The 22,918-nt window shown below is 39.2% G+C and overlaps 1 protein-coding gene across 1 annotated transcript in view; it reads left to right on the top strand.

The window, feature by feature from the left end:
* LOC141359392 (uncharacterized) overlaps window positions 1-21,975 on the top strand; it is a 38,625-nt gene extending 16,650 nt beyond the window's left edge. Inside the window, exons 2-6 of the mRNA XM_073861780.1 lie at window positions 2,627-2,953; window positions 3,221-3,520; window positions 3,646-3,762; window positions 3,859-3,926; window positions 21,351-21,975. Coding sequence (XP_073717881.1) covers window positions 2,627-2,953; window positions 3,221-3,520; window positions 3,646-3,762; window positions 3,859-3,926; window positions 21,351-21,407 — 869 coding nt within the window. The 3' untranslated portion in view covers window positions 21,408-21,975. The remainder of the gene's footprint in view (window positions 1-2,626; window positions 2,954-3,220; window positions 3,521-3,645; window positions 3,763-3,858; window positions 3,927-21,350) is intronic.
* The last annotated feature ends 943 nt before the right edge of the window (window positions 21,976-22,918 follow it).

The raw sequence follows: 22,918 nt of genomic DNA, 5'->3' as shown, positions 1-22,918 counted from the left end.
TTTTCTTCAGTGTACTACATTTAAAGGTGCAGTGTGTACATTTTAGAAGCATCTAGTGGTGAGGTTGCAAATTGCAACCAACGGTTCAATCCACTCACCCCTCGCTTTTGAAACGCATAGAGAAGCTACAGTAGCCACCACCGGTAAAACATGTCATCGTCAGAGACAACTTAGTAAAAAAAGTTTGTCCGTTAAAGGTTTCTGTAGAAACATGGCGACACAAAATGGCGACCTCCACGTAAGGGGACCCTCTGTGTATGTAGATAAAAACTTCTCATTCTAATGTAATAAAAACATAACGGTTCATTATAAAAAGGTCTTTATACACCCCTGATAATATAGTTTTGTATATTATTTTGCATTTCTGTCAAGAGATCCTTCTAAAAATTACACACTGCACCTCTAACTAAATGGTTTATACAATGTATAATATGCAATATTCGTGGGTGCCTGAATCTGATAATGCCAAATGTCTTGTTACCAGTAAAAAGTAAGGGGTGGGGGGCCCTGTAAGATTATCTTGTCCCGGGCCCAGGCAAGACTGTCAGCTGGCCTGTCTATGACTAACAATTGCGTTTTGAACATTACATAAAACCTTACATAATGAAATGAAATGACACAACATTTATAAAACTTGATAACTTTACCTCATGTGTTAACATGATTTCTCATTCCCATCTGCCATCAGCGTTTGAGTTATAGACAACAAATCCCATAACTCCACGCTGCATCAAAGCGTCATTAATCTACGTAATTGTTATTGTTTCGATCTGGCGCCCTCTAGCGGCACGGATTATACAAATTGCATCTTTAAAACACGATCGCACATTCTGTATTTTTGTCACGGGTGCCCTGTACTTGTAAAAGAACATTCTGGCCGCAGTCTGGAGCCCTTGATGCCCCCCATTGCCTGGTGCCCTAGGGCACTCGCCCAATCCTCCGGCCCTGCTTCAAGAGACCCCTTTCCATCACCCTTTAATAATTGCAGTAGCTTTTCGAAAATAATGCTCAAGTTTTTCGAAAATCTTTATGGCTACTGTCTCACAATTCTATGTGTGAATAAAATGACTGTAAGAGCCATATGTGGTGTTATTTTTATTTTGTACACTAGGTGGGGTATTGAGATGGGGAAATGTATAAAATGTCAAAGAAAAAAATGCAGCACAGATGTGGGATAATGAGCATTCCAGTTTTGACCGTGAGATTGGTGTCAAACATTGGAAATTCATTGGAATGCCATATTTAAGATATCTGTATGTATTTGTGATTTTTTTACACCTTTTGAGCGCATTTTGCATTTTTACTTGCGTGTACACAAGAGTATACTGTACATTTAGATTTCGTTTGAAACATTTTAGTAAAAGTTGATTCTATAAATACAAAACAAATAGAATCAACTTTCTTTGTGTAACTTTTTTTACACAACTCTTTGTGTACTCTCGCTCACTGGAGCATAAAGACAAAAAATTTAAATTTAAACAGACATTTATGACAATACAGTCTGACTGTTTGCTTTGAAATTATATATTTGTTTTTCAAAATATAAAAATGACTGTAAATTGTGTAATGTATAAAATAGACGATACAACAGTCTCTGAGGTTTGTTATAAACACAACATGTGATGATGTCACACAATTTGAAGAGAAAAATACACAGAGGTGTTAAACTGGAAGTATGAAGCACATGAAGAGTAAGAGAGAGCTCACAGAGTCGTCTTCATCTCATTGACTGTAGACGACACAACGCAACATCTGATGAAGAAAATGTTTCTCATGTTTATTTATCTCTCTTTGTGTTTCTGCTGTCTAACTGGTGAGTTATAAACATATTTTTATATTCTATGTGGAAGCAGTTAATCCAGAATAATAATCATCTTGTTACTCAATAGATCTGCACCTGATTTTATTTTGTGTCTGATTTTATACAATCAGATTTTTTTATTTATTAAATACATTTTTCATCAAAAGTTATGGAATTAATTGATGAGAGGCCATTGAATTATTCGAAAATAATGCACACCCAAGGTGTTAATGTGGCACAAGTCAAAGCAGAGACATTCGACAGGTCAGGTGTGTGTTTTACAGAAAAATAATCAACACCCGTGAAACATTTTTCAACCAATCAGAATAAAGCTTTGTGATATAAATTGATAAATAATAACTGAAACTAATGTAAAGATTTTGTTTGTAAATAAATGAAATAAATGCATTAAACTAAGACATCATTTTTAATGTTGTAAATTAAAGGCTCCAAAATTAGTAAAATCTAATTAGCAAAGGCAGAAATGCAAATATAATTTGTAATTGTTTAAAACTACAGCTACGTTTCTAAGCTTTAAAATACCAACTTTGGTGGCAGAGTGGGTAGCACGATTACCTCACAGCAACAAGATCCCAAGTTCAAGCTCTGGCTGGGTCTGGTGGCCTTTGAGTTTGCATTCTCTCCCTATGTTAACGTGTGTGTGCTCCGATTTCCTTTCACAGTCCAAAGACATCAAATGAACTGGAGATGTCAGATTGCCCTCCATATAGCCATAGATGCTGAAATAGATAAATAAATAAATAATAGACCATCTTAAAATGACTAAATATGTTTAATCTGTGTGAATGTGTTTGTGTGTTTCAGGTGTGTTTGGTGATGAAGTGAAGTCAGTGATGGAGGGAGATTCTGTTACTCTACACAGTAATCTTACTGAGATACAGAGTAAAGATGTGATAGTGTGGAAGTTTGGACCTCAAGAGTCTCTCATTGCTCAAATCAATAGAGAAGCCAATAAAGTATTAATAAATGCTGATGTTCTTGATGGGAGATTCAGAGACAGACTGCAGGTGAATGATCAGACTGGAGATCTCATCATCACAAACATCACAACTCAACACACTGGACTTTATCAAATGGTCTTCAGAGGCAAACAGAAGCCAGAATCGTACAGATTCAATGTTATTGTCTATGGTGAGATTTGTTGTGCCATATGAACCGATATATTTATCTTAGCTGTGTAAACTCATGGGTTTGGGATTAAATATAAATACGTTCATGCACCTCATTTCTTTTTAGACTGTTTGTACTTTGTTTCTCAACCTTGAAACGATCGTTCAAGTATAAGGGCCTTTTATTTATGAATTCATGACTGAAGTCATTAAACACTGTCAATAACAGACCTCTTGACTAATATTGATAATATTAGATTTTTATTTCTGTTTATTCACTCATGTTCAGGTCATCTGCCCGTTCCTGTCATCAGCAGAGAATGCATATCATCAGAAAGATCATCGGTCTCAAACTGTTCATTATTGTGTTCAGTGTTGAATGTCAGAGATGTGAGTCTGTCCTGGTATAAAGGAAACAGTTTATTGTCCAGCATCAGTGTGTCTGATCTCAACATCAGACTCTCTCTACATCTGGAGGTTGAATATCAGGATACAAACACATACAGATGTGTACTCAACAATACCATCACAAACCAAACTCAACATCTCAACATCAAGAATCTCTGTCAGACGTGTTCAGATACAACAGGTGTGATTAATAGTGTATTTACTGAGCTGATCTAAGATCAGTCCAACAGATTCAGATACAGTAAAGATATTCACCGATATAAGATTAGATTCATTTACAATAATGTCTGTTATTATTCACTTCAGGTCTGACCTTAGATCATATAGTTGTGATCTGTTGTGTTGCTGTTGGATGTCTGATGATTGTCGCTTCAGTTCTGATCTTCTGGATCTACAGGAAACACAGAAACACACATCAACAGGGTAAATGTCAATAATCTAACGATACTAAACAATACTTTTTGTTAACAGATCAAGATGAGAGTTTGTGTTTGTAATGTGTTTGTGTTGTTGAAACAGTTCAGACCGATGAAGAGGAAATCACTTACGCAGAAACAACTTTCCATCAAAGACAAACACATAAACCAGTAAGATCAATCTTTATTGTTTATATCATTGCCTAAAATCCGTGTCTGACAGGAGGGTTAATGATAAGGACTTACCACGCTGTTACATGCTGGAGCATTACTGTTTCTGTGGTCAAGTCAGCTGCGATTTAGATTCTGTTGCACTTACTGTTTTGTTTACGGTCATTTCTAGGCCCGCCGCATTTGAAGATTTGTTGTTTGCTACTTTACCAATACGCATTGTCAATTATGTGTATCATGTCTTGTGAATAGTCAGAATATCTTACGGCTCAAACATATATTGGTTAATGTCTCCGGCGACCATTTTTCCACATCAGAAGTTTTCAAAACAATTTCCCACATGTAATGACGCAGGATTGAAAGCTAGTTTACAATGAAAAACTGTTATCAAATCATAGCATCAAAACACAGCCATTCTCGAGCCAGCCTCAAAACCACAAAATAGCCATAACTTCTTGCTTTTGATGTTTTTAAATGTAAAAACCGCACGAACGTCATAGGTATGCCTCAGACAACCATAAACCATAAAAACGCCACAGAGTCACCGCACCTTTAATATACAATGGAACAACATGTGTTTACAAAAATACTTAACAGTGTATTACAAATACACGGAACTAAATAAAGTACCTCTGGAAATTTGTATAGATAGTTTCCAAAAAAGTTAATAAATCCCACAATTTGAGTCATCCAAATTCCATCATATTTTGAAATCAATTTCAGTGCCTTTTCTGTTGTATTAGATATTTAAATAAATAGTTAAAGTGTATGTTGCAGGTTAACCACCACTCTCGATTAATGGGTACATAAATCACTCAAGATATGTGTATAATTTTTAAAATGTCTCAAAAATGGTCTTAAAGACCACTTTTTTTACGTTTTTGGTATTAACGGTTTTTTTAACGCAATTCTGCGATGACGTCACGTTGGGGAGAAGTGGAGAAAGACTCAGCCAGAGCCGTAGAGATAGATGAGACATTTTTTGCTATTTAATACTTACGTATATAATTTGGAAATCATATATACATCGTAGGAAATATATAATGTGTTATACTGCAAAGTTACCTTGCTAATTATTATTTATGATATCTGTGGAGATAAATAAAACTTCGCAAATCTGCTGATTTGATCCATTCATGTCCTGACCACCAGGCTAGAGATTTTTAAACATCCTTAATCCACACTTACTAGTCTATCAAATAATATCTCAAATATATTGTTTTGTGAAATAAAAGGATGCTTTGTTATCAAGGCCGCCTTAATGCACGGGCTTACCTGGGCTGAAGCCCAGGGGCCTCCCAAGTTCAAGGGCCTCCCAAGTTTGCGTTCATGACGAGCTGAAAATGTCATATTGTTTTGTAACTTGTCGGGTTTTCTGTCAATCACTCTAATTGCACGTTACATGGCTGCTGACCCAGCTAGAAATAAAAAGTTCTAAGAACGTTCCCTGAAAGTTCCCGAACGTTCCCAAAAACATTCTGCCAACGTTAAAAGCGGCTAGTTTTTTTTAAGTTCTAGGAACGTTTCTGTTGTCTGAACGTTAGAGTAATGTTACATTTTACCATTTTTAAACGTTATGACAATGTCATGTTTTAATGTTCACACAATGTTTAAAACAACAGCTGTTTATTATATTGACTTGTTTGATTGTTATGTAAATGATAGAGAAACATTGCATTTTATTATTTTATAAAACATTATTTCTGAATGTTCAGTAAATATATTGCTGTAGAAAACTCAATTCACTTGCTGGGTTTGGATGTTGATGTTTCGTTTTGAGTCACCCTTGTTGTGATTCGTGTTTGTTTTGGTTGGTCTCTTGACACTTGGCTTTTTGCCTGCTGGTTTTTTCCTGGTTGTGTTAACTTTGTGGTAATGCACCACATTTGTTATGAAAAGTTATTAGTGTATTTCTGTGGTTGTTGGTACATAATGGTAAAGATCATCTCCTAGTTCATTTACTAATCAAAAGTTTATTTTCTGCCAATATTGTATATTAGATCCAACTCTCTCACAGCAGTTTGTCATTAAGGAGTTTTAGAAACTTTGGACAAAAAATATCCGCTGTATAGTTGGGATGCCCAAACATCAAGAATCAGACTATGAATCTCAACCATGGTGACAATTAAAATTGTTAAAAAAATCCTTATTTATCCATGCTGCAGTGCATGCTGGGAGTCCTGAATGAGGTTTTTAATTTGTTAATACCCAGCATGCATTGCAGCATGAAGTTTTTCATTTAATTGTCACCATGATTGAGATTCATAGTCTGATTCTTGATGTTTGTGCATCCCAGTTATACAGCAGATATTTTTTTGTCCAAAGTTTCTGAAACTCCTTAATGACAAACTGCTGTGAAGGTGCTGGATCTCATTTGCATTTTTGACAGAAAATAAACTTTTGATTAGTAAATGAATTAGGTGATGATCTTTACCATTATGTACCAACAACCACATAATTACACTATTAACTTGGCATGTTCATAACAAATGTGGTGCATTAACACAAAGATAACGCAACCAGGAAAAACTAGTAGGCAAAAAGTCAAGTGTCAAGAGACCAACTAAAACAAACACGAATCACAATAAGGGTGACTTAAAATGAAACAAAACATCAACATCTAAACCTAGGAAGTGAATTGAGTTTTCTACAGCAATATATTTACTGAACATTCAGAAATAATGTTTTATAAAATAATAAAAATGCAATGTTTCTCTGTCATTTACATGACAGTCAAACAAGTCAATGTGATAAACAGCTGTTGTTTTGAACATTGTGTGAACATTAAAACATGACATTGTCATAACGTTTAAAAATGGTAAAATGTAACATTACTCTAACGTTCAGACAACAGAAACGTTCCTAGAACTTAAAAAAAACTAGCCGCTTTTAACGTTGGCAGAATGTTTTTGGGAACATTCGGGAACTTTCAGGGAACGTTCTTAGAACTTTTTATTTCTAGCTGGGGATTGGTCCGTTGTAACTTAACGTGAAATAAAATGTTAGACGTAACATTTTTTATTCCGTGTAATGTAATTAAGTGCGCGTTGTCAACTTGACATTCCTGCACGTTAGACTGAGTGTGACAGAGAAACGGGAAATAATCCACCAACAAATGAAAGAGTAATTTCTGAAATTTCATAATGCACTAGTGAGGTGCAGGTCTCTCTCTCTCTCTTTCGTGCGCGCGCTCGCTCGTTCGCTTTCTGTGCTCGTTCAGTCTCTGGCATGCAGAAGTCTCTGACCCGTGCACAAGAAACTGTGCCGCTAAATTAAGAAAGGAGTTCCCGCACATAATGCTCTTAGTTGTTATAAAGTTTAAGTTTACGCGCATTTATATCAGTGACGCGTGCGCAGCTGGAGCGATGTAGTTTGACGCGACGTCAGCTCACAGTACACACATCTGTTGGTAGAAAGACGAGAAAGAGACGCAACGGTAAAGGTGCAAGTCTAAAGTAAAGAGCGACAAAACCATCTCAAATGATCATCCCCTGATAGCACCATTATAATCTCATTATCTAAAGATCTTATATACAGGTATGTTCCCTGTCTGCCTTGTGCATATTCATACTTGGTCGGTTTACATGCTTATGTATGCATAAATACTAAATACAATGCATACTATATCTTCAATAGCCTACAAAATAAATAAATGATTAAAAAACAAGATTCTGTCTATAAAGACTTAGCTTTTGTTATCATTAATGCATTTTCACTTTAAAACTAACTTTAACTTATTATATTTTTAAAACTGTGGTGAGCATTTAGTTAGTGAGTGGCAATTTTCTGCAAATTATATTCCAAAAACTATATAAACATAAAGCTTATAAACATATAAACTTTCACACATTTTGGTTTTATTATCACCACAAGTTACTGTGTGTGGTTGTTAAATAAAGTGTCTTGTGTTTATGCTCAAGTGGGCTCAGTGATATGTTAATAACAATATTATGGTGTTTTCTGGCCCAAAGAGGGAAAACTCACTGTTGTATGTCTCGAAAGAAACTAATGCATTTTGTGATGTAGATTACCTAGATATTACACTTAAAAAAAGAGACTATAAATCGATGGGAAGGGGGGCCTACAAAACCTCTTAGCCCCGGGGCCTCACATTAGGTTAAGGCGGCCCTGTTTGTTATATTGTTTATGCGATTATAACGAATCACACGATCATTTTATATGCAGCAGCAGTCAGCAGCTGCAGCATACTCGGATCCGACCGCATACATACTGTAATAAACAGGCGTTCGGCGGCTTTTTACATCACGACAGGCTACCCAGCTAGAAATAAAAAGTTCTAAGAACGTTCCCCGAAAGCCCCCGAATGTTCCCAAAAACATTCTGCCAACGTTAAAAGCGGCTAGTTTTTTTTAAGTTCTAGGAACGTTTCTGTTGTCTGAACGTTAGAGTAATGTTACATTTTACCATTTTTAAACGTTATGACAATGTCATTTTTTAATGTTCACACAATGTTTAAAACAACAGCTGTTTATTATATTGACTTGTTTGATTGTTATATAAATGATAGAGAAACATTGCATTTTATTATTTTATAAAACATTATTTCTGAATGTTCAGTAAATATATTGCTGTAGAAAACTCAATTCACTTACTAGGTTTAGATGTTGATGTTTCATTTTAAGTCACCCTTATTGTGATTCGTGTTTGTTTTAGTTGGTCTCTTGACACTTGACTTTTTGCCTACTAGTTTTTTCCTGGTTGTGTTAACTTTGTGGTAATGCACCATATTTGTTATGAAAAGTTATAAGTGTATTTCTGTGGTTGTTGGTACATAATGGTAAAGATCATCACCTAGTTCATTTACTAATCAAAAGTTTATTTTCTGCCATTAATGTATATTAGATCCAACTCTTTCACAGCAGTTTGTCATTATGGAGTTTTAGAAACTTTGGACAAAAATATCCGCTGTATAGTTGGGATGCCCAAACATCAAGAATCAGACTATGAATCTCAACCATGGTGACAATTAAAATTGTTTAAAAAATCCTTATTTATCCATGCTGCAGTGCATGCTGGGAGTCCTGAATGAGGTTTGTAATTTGTTAATACCCAGCATGCATTGCAGCATGAAGTTTATCATTTAATTGTCACCATGATTGAGATTCATAGTCTGATTCTTGATGTTTGTGCATCCCAGTTATACAGCAGATATTTGTTGTCCAAAGTTTCTAAAACTCCTTAATGACAAAATGCTGTGAAAGTGCTGGATCTCATTTACATTTTTGACAGAAAATAAAGTTTTGATTAGTAAATGAATTAGGTGATGATCTTTACCATTATGTACCAACAACCACAGAATAACACTGTTAACTTGGCATGTTCATAACAAATGTGGTGCATTGGCACAAGGTTGACACAACCAGGAAAAAAATAACAAGCAAAAAGTCAAGTGTCAAGAGACCAACTAAAACAAACACTAATCACAATAAGGGTGACTTAAAATGAAACATCAACATCTAAACCTAGTAAGTGAATTGAGTTTTCTACAGCAATATATTTACTGCATACAGAAATAATATTTTATAAAATAATAAAATGCAATGTTTCTCTATCATTTACATAACAATTAAACAAGTCAATATAATAAACAGTTGTTGTTTTGAACATTGTTTGAACATTGGAACATGACATTGTCATAACGTTTAAAATGGTAAAATGTAACATTACTCTAACGTTCAGACAACAGAAACGTTCCTAGAACTTAAAAAAAACTAGCCGCTTTTAACGTTGGCAGAATGTTTTTGGGAACATTCGGGAGCTTTCGGGGAACGTTCTTGGAGCTTTTTATTTCTAGCTGGGTATGCCATTTGAGGAGGAACCGCTCATTGATCACCGTATTTTTATAAATCCTGTACATGTTTGGACCTGCCGAGCACTTGTATATACTTTATTGAGCAGAGAGGCTGCCTGCACAGTTTGACCAGCGGGCTGCGGGAACCGGCGCACATCACGCCGCCAGACGGTGTTGCTAATATAACTCGAAATGTATAGCTATTATCAGGTCGGGAAAGTTCCGACTCTCTCGATTGCCATTCCGCTACTGGCTGTAAGAAAGTGAGTGTGTTTGGGTCGCTGGTCCCCGCGAACAGACGTGACGTGCTTCACTCACCTTCCAGGATTAGAGACATGCTGCCAAAACCGTTTGTGCTGAAGATCGCATAAAGTTACACCCATTTCAGGCAGGATCATGGACCCCCTCAAGCCAGCATGCACGAGTATGTTAATTGTTTGTTTACTTTCTACACGAAGATATGCTAACGTTATGCTATCTGGCTGTCTGCCTATCTCTCTATACTACCCAGCTAGAAATAAAAAGTTCTAAGAACGTTCCCTGAAAGTTCCCGAATGTTCCCAAAAACATTCTGCCAACGTTAAAAGCGGCTAGTTTTTTTTAAGTTCTAGGAACGTTTCTGTTGTCTGAACGTTAGAGTAATGTTACATTTTACCATTTTAAACGTTATGACAATGTCATGTTTTAATGTTCAAACAACAACTGTTTATTATATTGACTTGTTTAATTGTTATGTAAATGATAGAGAAACATTGCATTTTATTATTTTAGAAAACATTATTTCTGAATGTTCAGTAAATATATTGCTGTAGAAAACTCAATTCACTTACTAGGTTTAGATGTTGATGTTTGTTTCATTTTAAGTCACCCTTATTGTGATTCGTGTTTGTTTTAGTTGGTCTCTTGACACTTGACTTTTTGCTTGCTAGTTTTTTCCTGGTTGTGTTAACTTTGTGTTAATGCACCACATTTGTTATGAACATGCCAAGTTAATAGTGTAATTCTGTGGTTGTTGGTACATAATGGTAAAGATCATCACCTAATTCATTTACTAATCAAAACTTTATTTTCTGTCAAAAATGTAAATGAGATCCAGCACTTTCACAGCATTTTGTCATTAAGGAGTTTTAGAAACTTTGGACAAAAAATATCTGCTGTATAACTGGGATGCACAAACATCAAGAATCAGACTATGAATCTCAATCATGGTGACAATTAAATGAAAAACTTCATGCTGCAATGCATACTGGGTATTAACAAATTACAAATCTCATTCAGGACTCCCAGCATGCACTGCAGCATGGATAAATAAGGATTTTTTTAACAATTTTAATTGTCACCATGGTTGAGATTCATAGTCTGATTCTTGATGTTTGGGCATCCCAAGTATACAGCGGATATTTTTTGTCCAAAGTTTCCAAAACTCCCCAATGACACACCGCTGTGAAAGAGCTGGACCCAACATACATTATTGGCAGAAAATAAACCCCTGAGTAGTAAATGAACTAGGTGATGATCTCCACCACTATGCACCAACAACCACAGAAACACACTAACAACTTCTCATAACAAATGTGGTGCATCAACACAAAGTCAACACAACCAGGAAAAAACTAGCAAACAAAAAGTCAAGTGTCAAGAGACCAACTAAAACAAACACTAATCACAATAAGGGTGACTTAAAATGAAACATCAACATCTAAACCTAGTAAGTGAATTGTGTTTTCTACAGCAATATATTTACTGAACATTCAGAAATAATGTTTTCTAAAATAATAAAATGCAATGTTTCTCTATCATTTACATAACAATTAAACAAGTCAATATAATAAACAGCTGTTGTTTTAAACATTGTTTGAACATTAAAACATGACATTGTCATAACGTTTAAAAATGGTAAAATGTAACATTACTCTAACGTTCAGACAACAGAAATGTTCCTAGAACTTAAAAAAAACTAGCCGCTTTTAACGTTGGCAGAATGTTTTTGGGAACATTCGGGAACTTTCAGGGAACGTTCTTAGAACTTTTTATTTCTAGCTGGGTAGCCTATCCGTCTGTCTATCTATCTATCTATCTATCTATCTATCTATCTATCTATCTATCTGTCTATCTGTCTATCTGTCTATCTGTCTATCTGTCTATCTATCTATAATCTGCGCTATCAGAACTGTACTTTACTCGTCTTTCTATAGTCATTCTCAATGCTCTCAAGGCGGCTTTGGTCAATTCTCTCCCCAGCGTGACGTCATACAGTGCGTTGTGTTGTGAGGGAAAGGAGAATCATTGCAAATTGCTGTACTTTTTCATACTTTTTCGGGTTTTGTGATACCCAACAACATAAAATACAATGGATAACAGTTTAAATGTTTATTATCAACAAGCAAATTGCACAAATTCGTTGAAAAATTTTACCTGCAAAACGCCCTTTAAGCAAGAGAGATTTATTTGACAGCACTTTTTAGAAAGTCAAAATATTGTGTTACTTTATGATAATCAGATGTTAGTGTGTCATGTCATAATCTATGCCTGTGGTCTCTGATAGAAACCTTTGTGAATTTAATGCAGTTTTGTTATTAAAGTAACATTTAATCACTTCATTAATTTAATAGCGGACCTCGAAATGTTTTAGGACAAAGAAAGTGCATCAGACAACAGCGTCTATAATAACACCGTCAGTATCTTAGTGTTTGTCATGGGGCTGGGGCGATACATTGCAATACTCAATAAAATACCTGACTGATATTGATTCTGAATTGCAATATTATACACAGATCTTTCATGTACTACAGCTCTTTGATCAGAGTAGGAAGTCCTTATTAATTTAAAATCACTGAGTTTGATTCGTTTCTAACATGCATTTGAAAAGCAACACTTGTCAAACATAATCATTATTAATATTCTTTCTAATAATGAAAATACCTGAAAAGGTTTGATAACAGTGATATAATTAAGCAATATCGCTCGAGTAGGAATGTGATATAGCTCTATATCATCACAGCTGTGATTAGGCCAGAGGCACGAGGCCGTAGGTAACACTTTCGGCTGCTTTGAATCTCATAACAACTCAATGGACGGAAAAGCCGTTTCTTTATATTACCGTTTCTTGGTCACAAAGTGTAGTTTTAAGTTCAGTCGAGAATGTATATGTATTATATTTAAATCTACAGTCGATTAGTAAAGATAGCGCCTGTTTGAACGTTTGCTTAGTGAGATTCGGTACGAATGAGAACCAAAGCATGAGCGGACGTCAGTGTTCACTCGCCCCGCTGACCACCGCCCTCTCTGGTCTACATCTCTGACAGGGATTCCCTGGCTCTCATGTTGGCCTTGTTTGTTTTTGATCATCAAAATGAGATCAAATCAGCAGTATTTGGTGTCATGATAAAACTATTACTTGTTTTTTATTCATATTTAGTGTCTTTTGTGTTGTTATTGTTTTGGCGCGAGGTAAAAGTTAATAAAACTATACTTCTATAACGTTACTATTGCTTTCCCATTTAATCTTAACGCGATACGAGCACTCGATTAGTATTAAACTTTGTTCTTGTCAGTACTATATAAAATGTTTTTTTATAAGTGTCAGAGAGATGTTTTTGCATGCTGCTTATAAATATATCAGTGGCGATATCTCATAACATGTTTTAATAGTCACGATAAAGTAAATGATCAATGTCCACATTTAAAAGCTGCAGTGCTTACCTGCAGTTCCACTGTGTTTTCGCGTTCTGAGAAGAGATATTGCTCCAGAAAAAAATAGTTTACATTCCTCTTTCCAAGTGTTAATCGTCCACACGATGTGACAAGACATTTCTCCCATTAACTTTAACGTAACATCCAAGAGCGCTGATCTTTGACGGAATAATAACTTGGGATACACACTCTGATTTACGAGCTAGTGAACTAATGAGACACACGGAGAGTGACTAAAAACAGCGCGTTTGTGTGTGTGTCCATGTGTGTGTGCAGTTTCTCCATTCAGAGATGAGCCTGTATAGAGGACCTCCATTCACTAGGTGGCGGAATGATATGAAAGGTGAAGCGGTTACTGTGCCGTTATCAGTAGAATATTGCACGCCTCTTAGCCAATCAGATTCGAGAACCAGAAAGGAACTGTTGTATAAATATACTTATACAACAGTTCTTTCTGGTTCTCGAATCTGATTGGCTAAGAGCTATGCGATATTGTACTGATAACGGCACAGTAACCGCTTCACCTTTCGTATCATTCCGCCACTTAGTGAATGGAGGTCCTCTATACAGGCTCATCTCTGAATGGAAAAACACAGACACCCTGTTTTTAAACACTCTCCGTGTGTCTCATTAGTTCACTAGCTCATAAATCAGTCTGTGAATCCCCAATTGGAAGTTATTATTCCGTCAAAGATCAGCGCTCTTGGATGTTACATTAAAGTTAATGGAAGTAATGTCTTGTCACATCGTGTGACTTGGAAAGAGGAATGTAAACACTCATTTTTTTTCTGGAGCAATATCTCTTATCAGAATGCGAAAACACCATGGAACTGCAGGTAAGCACCGCAGCTTTTAAATGTGGACATTGATCATTTACTTTATCGTGACGTGACTATTAAAACATGTTATGAGATATCGCCACTGATATATTTATAAGCAGCATGCAAAAACATCTCTCTGACACTTATAAAAAACAGTTTTATATAGTACTGACAAGAACAAAGTTTAATAATAATAATCGAGTGCTCGTATCGCGTTAAGATGAAATGGTAAACCAATAGTAACATTATAGAAGTATAGTTTTATTAACTTTTACCTCGCACCAAAACAATAACAACACAAAAGACACTAAATATGAATAAGAAAACAAGTAATAGTTTCACCATGACAACATATACTGCTGATTTGATCTCAATTTTGACCATCAAACACAGACCGGGCCAACAGAGCCGGGGAATCCCTGTCAGAGATGTAGCCCAGAGAGGGCGGTGGTCAGCGTGTAACGACACAATAAGGTGGAGGAAGCAAGCGCAGGCGATCAACACAGATTTATTAAGAATGATGGTAAATACAATGAAATGACAGAATGAATGACTGAGTCCAGGATGTTGGCAATGGTGAACGAAGGTCTACGGTGGCGTGATGATTGTGGAGTCGTGCAGTCGGTGAAGAGTGTGATGATGGCCAGTGGATATAACCAGGAACAACCAAACACTCACACGGGGATGACAACACGAACACAAATCCAACACGACGACGAGAGACGATAATCCAAGTGGGAAACAGCAACATGAAATGAGGATCTGACAACAGGAAGAGAACTGAGTGAGTATATGTAGCTGATGGGTAATGAGGACCAGCTGGAGCGAGGCAATCATACACAGGTGACAACACTTAATCAAACGAGCACATGGCAGAGGTGAGTGAACAAACAAACACACACACACACATGACACGGAGGAAACAGAGGATTTCCTACCGTGACAGTACCCCCTCCCCTAGGAACGCCCCTTGGCGTTCCCAGCCTGCTTTACCTGAAGATTGTAATCATCAATAAGGCGGTGATCCAGTATGTCCCGAGCAGGAACCCACCTTCTCTCCTCCGGACCGTAACCTTCCCAATCCACCAAGTACTGAAAACCGCGTCCCCTCCGTCTAGAGTCCAGAATACGATTAACCAAATACGTGGTCTCCCCATTAACGATACGAGGCGGGGGGGGGAACCGGGGCAGGCGGATTAAGACGGGAAAAAATCACCGGTTTAATTTTGGACACATGAAACACGGGATGAACCCTCCTGTACGCCGGTGGAAGGCTAAGACGCACTGTTACCGGATTAATGATCTTGGTAACAGAAAACGGGCCAATAAATTTGGGAGCAAGCTTATTCGAAACGGAACGCATCGGAATGTTCTGGGTTGAAAGCCACACTCTTTGACCGACGACGTATCGGGGAGGCTTCGACCGGTGGCGATCGGCCTTAGCCTTTGTGCGCGACCTTGCCTGGAGCAGAGCTCTACGAGCTCTGGTCCAGGTGCGGTGACACCTCTGGACTAGTGCGTTTGCGGAGGGGACCGACACCTCGGATTCAGTACTGACAAAATTAGGTGGTTGGTACCCTAAACTACACTTAAATGGAGACATGCCCGTAGATGACACCGGCAGAGAATTGTGTGCGTACTCCACAATTGAGAGTTGTTGACACCAGGACGAAGGATTGTTGGAAACCAAACACCGCAATGCCCTTTCGACATCCTGATTGGCTCGCTCGGTTTGACCATTGCTCTGGGGATGGAACCCGGATGAAAGACTAACAGTCGCCCCTAACAATTTACAAAATTCTCGCCAAAATTTGGACACAAATTGGGGACCCGTGTCAGAAACCACGTCTGTCGGAAGGCCATGTATACGGAAGACGTGGTTAATGACAGTTACCGCTGTTTCCTTGGCTGATGGCAATTTGGGCAAGGGGATGAAATGAGCCGCCTTCGAGAACCGGTCCACTACGGTTAAAATCACCGTATTACCCTTAGAGGGTGGGAGGGCGGTAATGAAATCTAGCGAGATGTGGGACCAGGGTCTCGAAGGGACAGACAGCGGTAAGAGTAACCCATCTGGAGGTCGATTGGAAGTCTTACCAACAGCGCAAACCGAGCAAGCCAAGACGAAGTCGTGGACATCACGAGCCATACCAGGCCACCAATATCGTTGCTTGACTAGAAATTTAGTTCTACTAACCCCTGGGTGACAAGCAACACTGGAACAATGACCCCACTGGAGAACGTCTGACCGTAACCCCTCCGGCACAAATAAACGGTTCGGTGGGCAACGAGCCGGGGGCGTTACCCCTTCTAAGGCAGTCAAAACCTTCGATTCGACCTCCCATCTGAGCGCGGAGATAATGATGGTCTCCGTTAAAATGGGCTCGGGAGTAGCAGTACGATCGGAACGCTCAAAAAGACGGGATAAAGCATCGGGTTTGATGTTTTTGGAACCCGGCCGGTAAGAAAGTGTAAAATCGAAGCGACCGAAAAACAATGCCCACCGAGCCTGCCTGGAGTTAAGTCTTTTGGCAGTTCTAATGTATTCGAGATTCTTATGGTCCGTCCATACAATGAAAGGTACACCCGACCCTTCAAGCCAGTGACGCCATTCTTCCAGTGCCAATTTGACGGCCAACAGCTCTCGATTGCCAATGTCATAGTTAACTTCCGCAGGAGATAAACGATGAGAATAATACGCGCAAGGATGAACCTTTCCGTCTGAGGATGCGCGCTGGGATAACACTGCTCCTACCCCCACCTCTGAGGCGTCGACCTCCACTATGAATTGACGTGAGCGATCAGGGGTGACAAGAATAGGAGCTGAAACAAAGCAGCTTTTCAGTTTGGCAAACGCAGCCTCAGCTGCGTCTGACCACCTGAACGTCAAACTAGGGGAGGTCAAAGCGGTCAGAGGCGCGGCTAGCTGGCTGAAATTGCGAATGAAACGCCGATAAAAATTGGCGAACCCCAGAAATCTCTGCAGGGCCTTGCGAGACTCTGGGGATGGCCAATCTACCACAGCCTTAACCTTCTCAGGATCCATGCGAACACCCTCAGTCGAAATTATGTGTCCTAGAAAAGAAACAGACTGTGCATGAAAAACGCATTTCTCCACCTTGACAAACAATCCATTCTCTAGCAACCGCAGAAGCACTCGTCGTACGTGTTGCACGTGTTCCTGGAGAGACGAAGAAAAAATCAATATGTCATCCAGGTAAACATATATGAACTGATCGACCATGTCTCGCAACACGTCATTAACGAGTGCTTGGAAGACTGCCGGCGAGTTAGATAGCCCGAAAGGCATCACGCGATACTCAAAATGGCCACGAGGGGTGTTAAAAGCAGTCTTCCATTCGTCCCCCTCCCTAATGCGGACCAAATGATAAGCGTTACGTAAGTCCAATTTAGTGAAGGCGGACGCTCCCTGCAACCTCTCAAAAGCTGAAGACATCAGCGGCAAAGGATAAGTATTCTTTACCGTTATGTTGTTCAGCCCTCGGTAGTCAATACAAGGTCGCAAGTATCCGTCCTTCTTCCCCACAAAAAAGAACCCCGCCCCCGCTGGAGAAGAGGAAGGGCGAAAGAACCCCGTTGCTAGAGAACTGGATATATATTTCTCCATGGCCGCCGTCTCTGGAATAGACAAGGAATATAACTTGCCCTTAGGCGGAGAGGTACCTGGCAATAACTCTATCGCACAGTCATAGGGACGATGAGGAGGAAGAGAATCAGCCCGCGACTTACTGAACACCTCCTTCAGGTCGTGGTACTCCGCGGGCACGTTAGTCAAATCCACTGCTTCCCCCTGAAACACAGACTCAGAAACATTAACACCAGCAGACAAAAGACAAGACAAATGACACTCCTCGCTCCAGCTAACCACAGATCCGAGACGCCAATCAATCCTGGGGTTGTGTTGATGGAGCCAAGTGTGACCGAGAACAATGGGAGTCTGAGGTGAGTCTGTGATGAGGAATGAAATCTTCTCCGTATGATTACCAGATGTGATGAGTGAAACAGGAATGGTGGTCTGAGTGATGACTGGAAGCTTGTGTCCATCAAGTGCAAAAGGTGCAATGGGGTGTTTGAGGGAGGTGAGAGGAATGTTGATCTTACGTGCGAAGTTGAAATCCATGAAACTACCCTCGGCCCCAGAATCCACCAAAGCGTGCTGATCCAGTGTATGTGTGGACCACCGTAGTCTCACCGGAAGGAGTGTTGATGTAGATGAGGTCTTCCTGGCAGAGATCCCACCCGATAGTAGCCTCAGATTTACTATCGGGCTTGATCTTTTACTGGGCAGCGCTGGATGTGATGTTGCGAGCTGCCACAGTATAAACACAGTCCAAGGGATCTCCGCCTGATCCTCTCCTCCCGGGAGAGCCGAGCTCGCCCCACCTGCATGGGTTCCAGATCTCCAGGTGGGCTGACCGCAACCTCTGGCCGCCGATGCTGAACCTCTGGACTGGTGGTGCGCGTGGTCCTCCCCCTCCGTCTGGCTGCTTGATCTAGCCGGTTGTCAATCCGGATAGTGAGATCGATTAAACCGTTGAGTGAAGAGGGAAGTTCCACGGCTCGAATCTCCTGTTGGATGCGGTCAGCCAACCCATGCAGGAAATGATCCCACTGCGCCTCTTCGTTCCACTTACACTCCGCCGCCAGGGTGCGGAACTCGATGGAGTAATCTGATACGGACCTATCCTCCTGCCGTAGGTCCGCTAGAAGTCTGGCCGCCTCCCTCCCGGCGACGGAGCGGTCGAAGACCCGTCTCATCTCCTCCGAAAGGGTGTGGAACGAAGCACAGCAGCGATCTTGGTTCTCCCACACCGCCGTCCCCCAGAGGGCAGCCTTCCCCGTGAGAAGGGAGAGAACGAACGCCACCTTCATCTCCTCGGTGGTGAACGTACGGGGCTGCAAGGCGAAGTGCAGAGAACAATGAGAAAGAAATGATCGACAAAATTTAGGCTCACCCGCATACTTCTCAGGAATGGGGAGGCGTGGCTCGGACTGAGGAGAACCCCCAGTGGTGATCGGCGGTGTGGGTGGCGTGGGGGGCGCAGTGGGCGGCGATGGATGATGTTGTTGAGCCTGGAGAGCGAGCTCGGAAACCTTCGTCACCATCGCTTGGAAAGCTCGACCCATCTCATCTATCGCTTTCTCTTGACGATCCATACGACCCACAGTGCGTTGTAAAAATTCCTCCAGATGAGATGGGGAGCGATCGCCTGCTGCTTCCATGATGGTCAGATCCTTCTGTAACGACACAATAAGGTGGAGGAAGCAAGCGCAGGCGATCAACACAGATTTATTAAGAATGATGGTAAATACAATGAAATGACAGAATGAATGACTGAGTCCAGGATGTAGGCAATGGTGAACGAAGGTCTACGGTGGCGTGATGATTGTAGAATCGTGCAGTCGGTGAAGAGTGTGATGATGGCCAGTGGATATAACCAGGAACAACCAAACACTCACACGGGGATGACAACACGAACACAAATCCAACACGACGACGAGAGACGATAATCCAAGTGGGAAACAGCAACATGAAATGAGGATCTGACAACAGGAAGAGAACTGAGTGAGTATATGTAGCTGATGGGTAATGAGGACCAGCTGGAGCGAGGCAATCATACACAGGTGACAACACTTAATCAAACGAGCACATGGCAGAGGTGAGTGAACAAACAAACACACACACACACATGACACGGAGGAAACAGAGGATTTCCTACCGTGACACAGCGGGGCGAGTGAACACTGACGTCCGCTCATGTTTTTTTCTCATACGTACCGAATCTCACTAAGCAAAGTTCAAACAGGCGCTATCTTTACTAATCGACTGCAGATTTAAATATAATACATATACATTCTCGACTGAACTAATCTTAAAACTACACTTTGTGACCAAGAAATTGTAATATTTAAAAACGGCGAATCCGTCCATTGAGTTAATATGAGATTCAAAGCAGCCGAAAGTGTTATCTGTCATTCTGTCCGCCATCAAATCCGTGGCGGAAGAAGTATTTCTCAAACAAAGAGGCTTTTAAAATTACTCCGTTGTTGTTTTCTAGTTTTCGTTTTTCAAACGTGTGCCGTCGAACTGTTGTATAAAAGCAATATCGCTCTCGGAGTCGTGTGATATAGCTCTATATCATCACGGCTGTGATTGCCTACGGCCTCGTGCCTCTGGCCTAATCACAGCCGTGATGATATAGAGCTATATCACACTCATACTCGAGCGATATTGCTTAATTATAGGCATTTCCAGGAGCTGCATTATGTAACGTTATGCGGCACATATTGAATTTGCATTAAATTTATCATCCCAGCCCTAGTTTGTCGCTATCATTATTCTTTCATGTTATATGACTTAAAGCTTAGACATAAGAGGACTGACCCATCAAACTAAATTAAACAAAAAAAATTGCCAGAGTTTTTTTGCATAATTTTATTTCAGTTCAAACTGCTTTATAACACATCAAACAACTAAAAACAAAGACAAACTTGAGCTTATGTGCTTTGTCTCCAGAGAAAGTCTCAACTAGCATGCATGACACTTAAAACTTGTATGATCATAAACACTTGTTTCGTGACACGCCACTATGATCGTTGCACAGATGAGGTTGACCACACATGAGTAAGATATGCTAACAACCAGCAGTCACGTTATATTTAACCTCTAAAGTCATAATAATATTAATAACATATACCGGCGGTTTCCCGGACCAGAATTAGCTTAATCCAGGACTACGCCTTAGTTTAATTAGGAAATATAACTAGTTTTAACAAACATACCTTACTAAAAACATTGCCTGTGTGCATTTTGAGGTAAAACAAAGGGCACTGATGTATTTCAATATTTGTCAGTGAAAGTAGTTTTTAGTTTGGACAGCTCTTACATTTATTTTAGTCTAGGACTAGTCTAATCAATGTCCGGGAAACCGCCCCTTTGTGATGTTAGATTATTTAAAACACTGTCTTTAACGTTTCAATGTATGCATAAGATTCTTGAATATAGATTTAATAATGATTTGATAACTTAATATTTGTTATTTTTATTAAATGTTTGTGTTTGTCTGTTGTGTACAGAGAGCTCAAGAAAAGGATGATGTGGTGTACGCAGGAGTCACGTTAAAGTCAGTTTAAACATCAGACATACAGTTTAAACTGCTGAAAAACTCATCTGAACTGTAAAATATCATTTTAAAACACAATGGGCCTCATTTATCAAGCTAACATACAGTATATATATATAAAAACGGAGAAATCACATTTTCCATTTAGTAAACGAAAACACTACCGTATTTTAGGTTTTTCTCATGAATCCTTTTTAGACAGGAAATGACTAAATATCGTCGTGAGATTTAATCGTAGCCACCGCTCACATCCATACTGATAAATGACAAGTCTAAACGAGCCAAGAAACGACCAAACGCACAGTTTTCTGTCATACGCTCATTTCATAAATGAGGCCCAAAGTATGTTAAATGTTTTATGTTTGTTACTGAATGCATCATTTCTGGGTTAACGTTAAACATGGTGTGAAAAGAAATGTGGTTATGTTCTGTTGTTGCAAATGAGATATGTGTTTGTGTTTAACGTCTGGATGTGTTTGTGTATGTAAGAGGTGTTAACAGCATGTGCATGTTTGTGTGAATGTTGTGTCTTTCTTTTGCTGTCTTTCACGCTATACAAAACTTATTATTGAATTCATCAATGCTAAACAAATAAATTATGTTTTTAATCAAACAGTGTTATTACTGTGAGCTCTTACGTCTGTGAAAGTAAAATAATGAGATTTATGGGTCATGTCATGCTATATTGGTTGCTATCATTATTATTATTTATATCATGCTGTTCCTGTAGCTCAGTTGGTAAAGCATTAACAATAGTAACCAAAAGTTCATGCTTCCCAGAAAACATACTGTACATACTGATACAATGTACGTCTTAAAAGTCACTTGCTAAATGCATGAATATAAATGTATTTCTCATGCAAACAATACTAACTTTAGTCAAGTTTTTACAGGCTTAGCAAGAGACTTCTCTATTTCATGGCCTCACACCTCGTCGTCTCACATCTTAGCCACATGCGCCATGATGCCATCCTTCACCCTTTTTTTTAAAGACCACGTCCTGTTTTTGTCAGGGACCATAGTGTCAGGGACAAATACAAATGAATAGTTTTGAGAAGCAAATGCATATGATGTACTAAAAGAATACTCGGATATTATCACAAAGATCTGTCAAAAGCATTGATCAATGTGATGATCAGAAATAGCTTTATTACGCCAGATACTTTGTTTTACTTGCAGTGTTGTACTGAAATTTTACTTCTCATTGGTTCATACACTAGGTGACTGCTACCTGATTGATCACTATGTGTAAACCCCACACTTAATCTTAATCCCATATTAGTGAGTCCACCAACAGGAGATATGCTGATCTTCCTGAATAAAAACACTTATAAACGTGAGAGTTCAAATGTGCTTTAGCTCTGCTTTTGTAATGCTCACACATGCAGGGTGAGAGCTGTAACCTTTTAACATCAGTGCTAAAACATTTGCATTGCATCACGTTTGCATCGTGTGAAACCAAATTTAGCAGTTATGTTTATGAAACTGACATATGTAGCACCTATAAACATCACTGTTCAC

The sequence above is a fragment of the Misgurnus anguillicaudatus genome, chromosome 23, assembly GCF_027580225.2.
Source record: "Misgurnus anguillicaudatus chromosome 23, ASM2758022v2, whole genome shotgun sequence".
Taxonomy (NCBI): Eukaryota; Metazoa; Chordata; class Actinopteri; order Cypriniformes; family Cobitidae; genus Misgurnus; species Misgurnus anguillicaudatus.
This window is presented reverse-complemented; position numbering and strand designations above follow the sequence as displayed.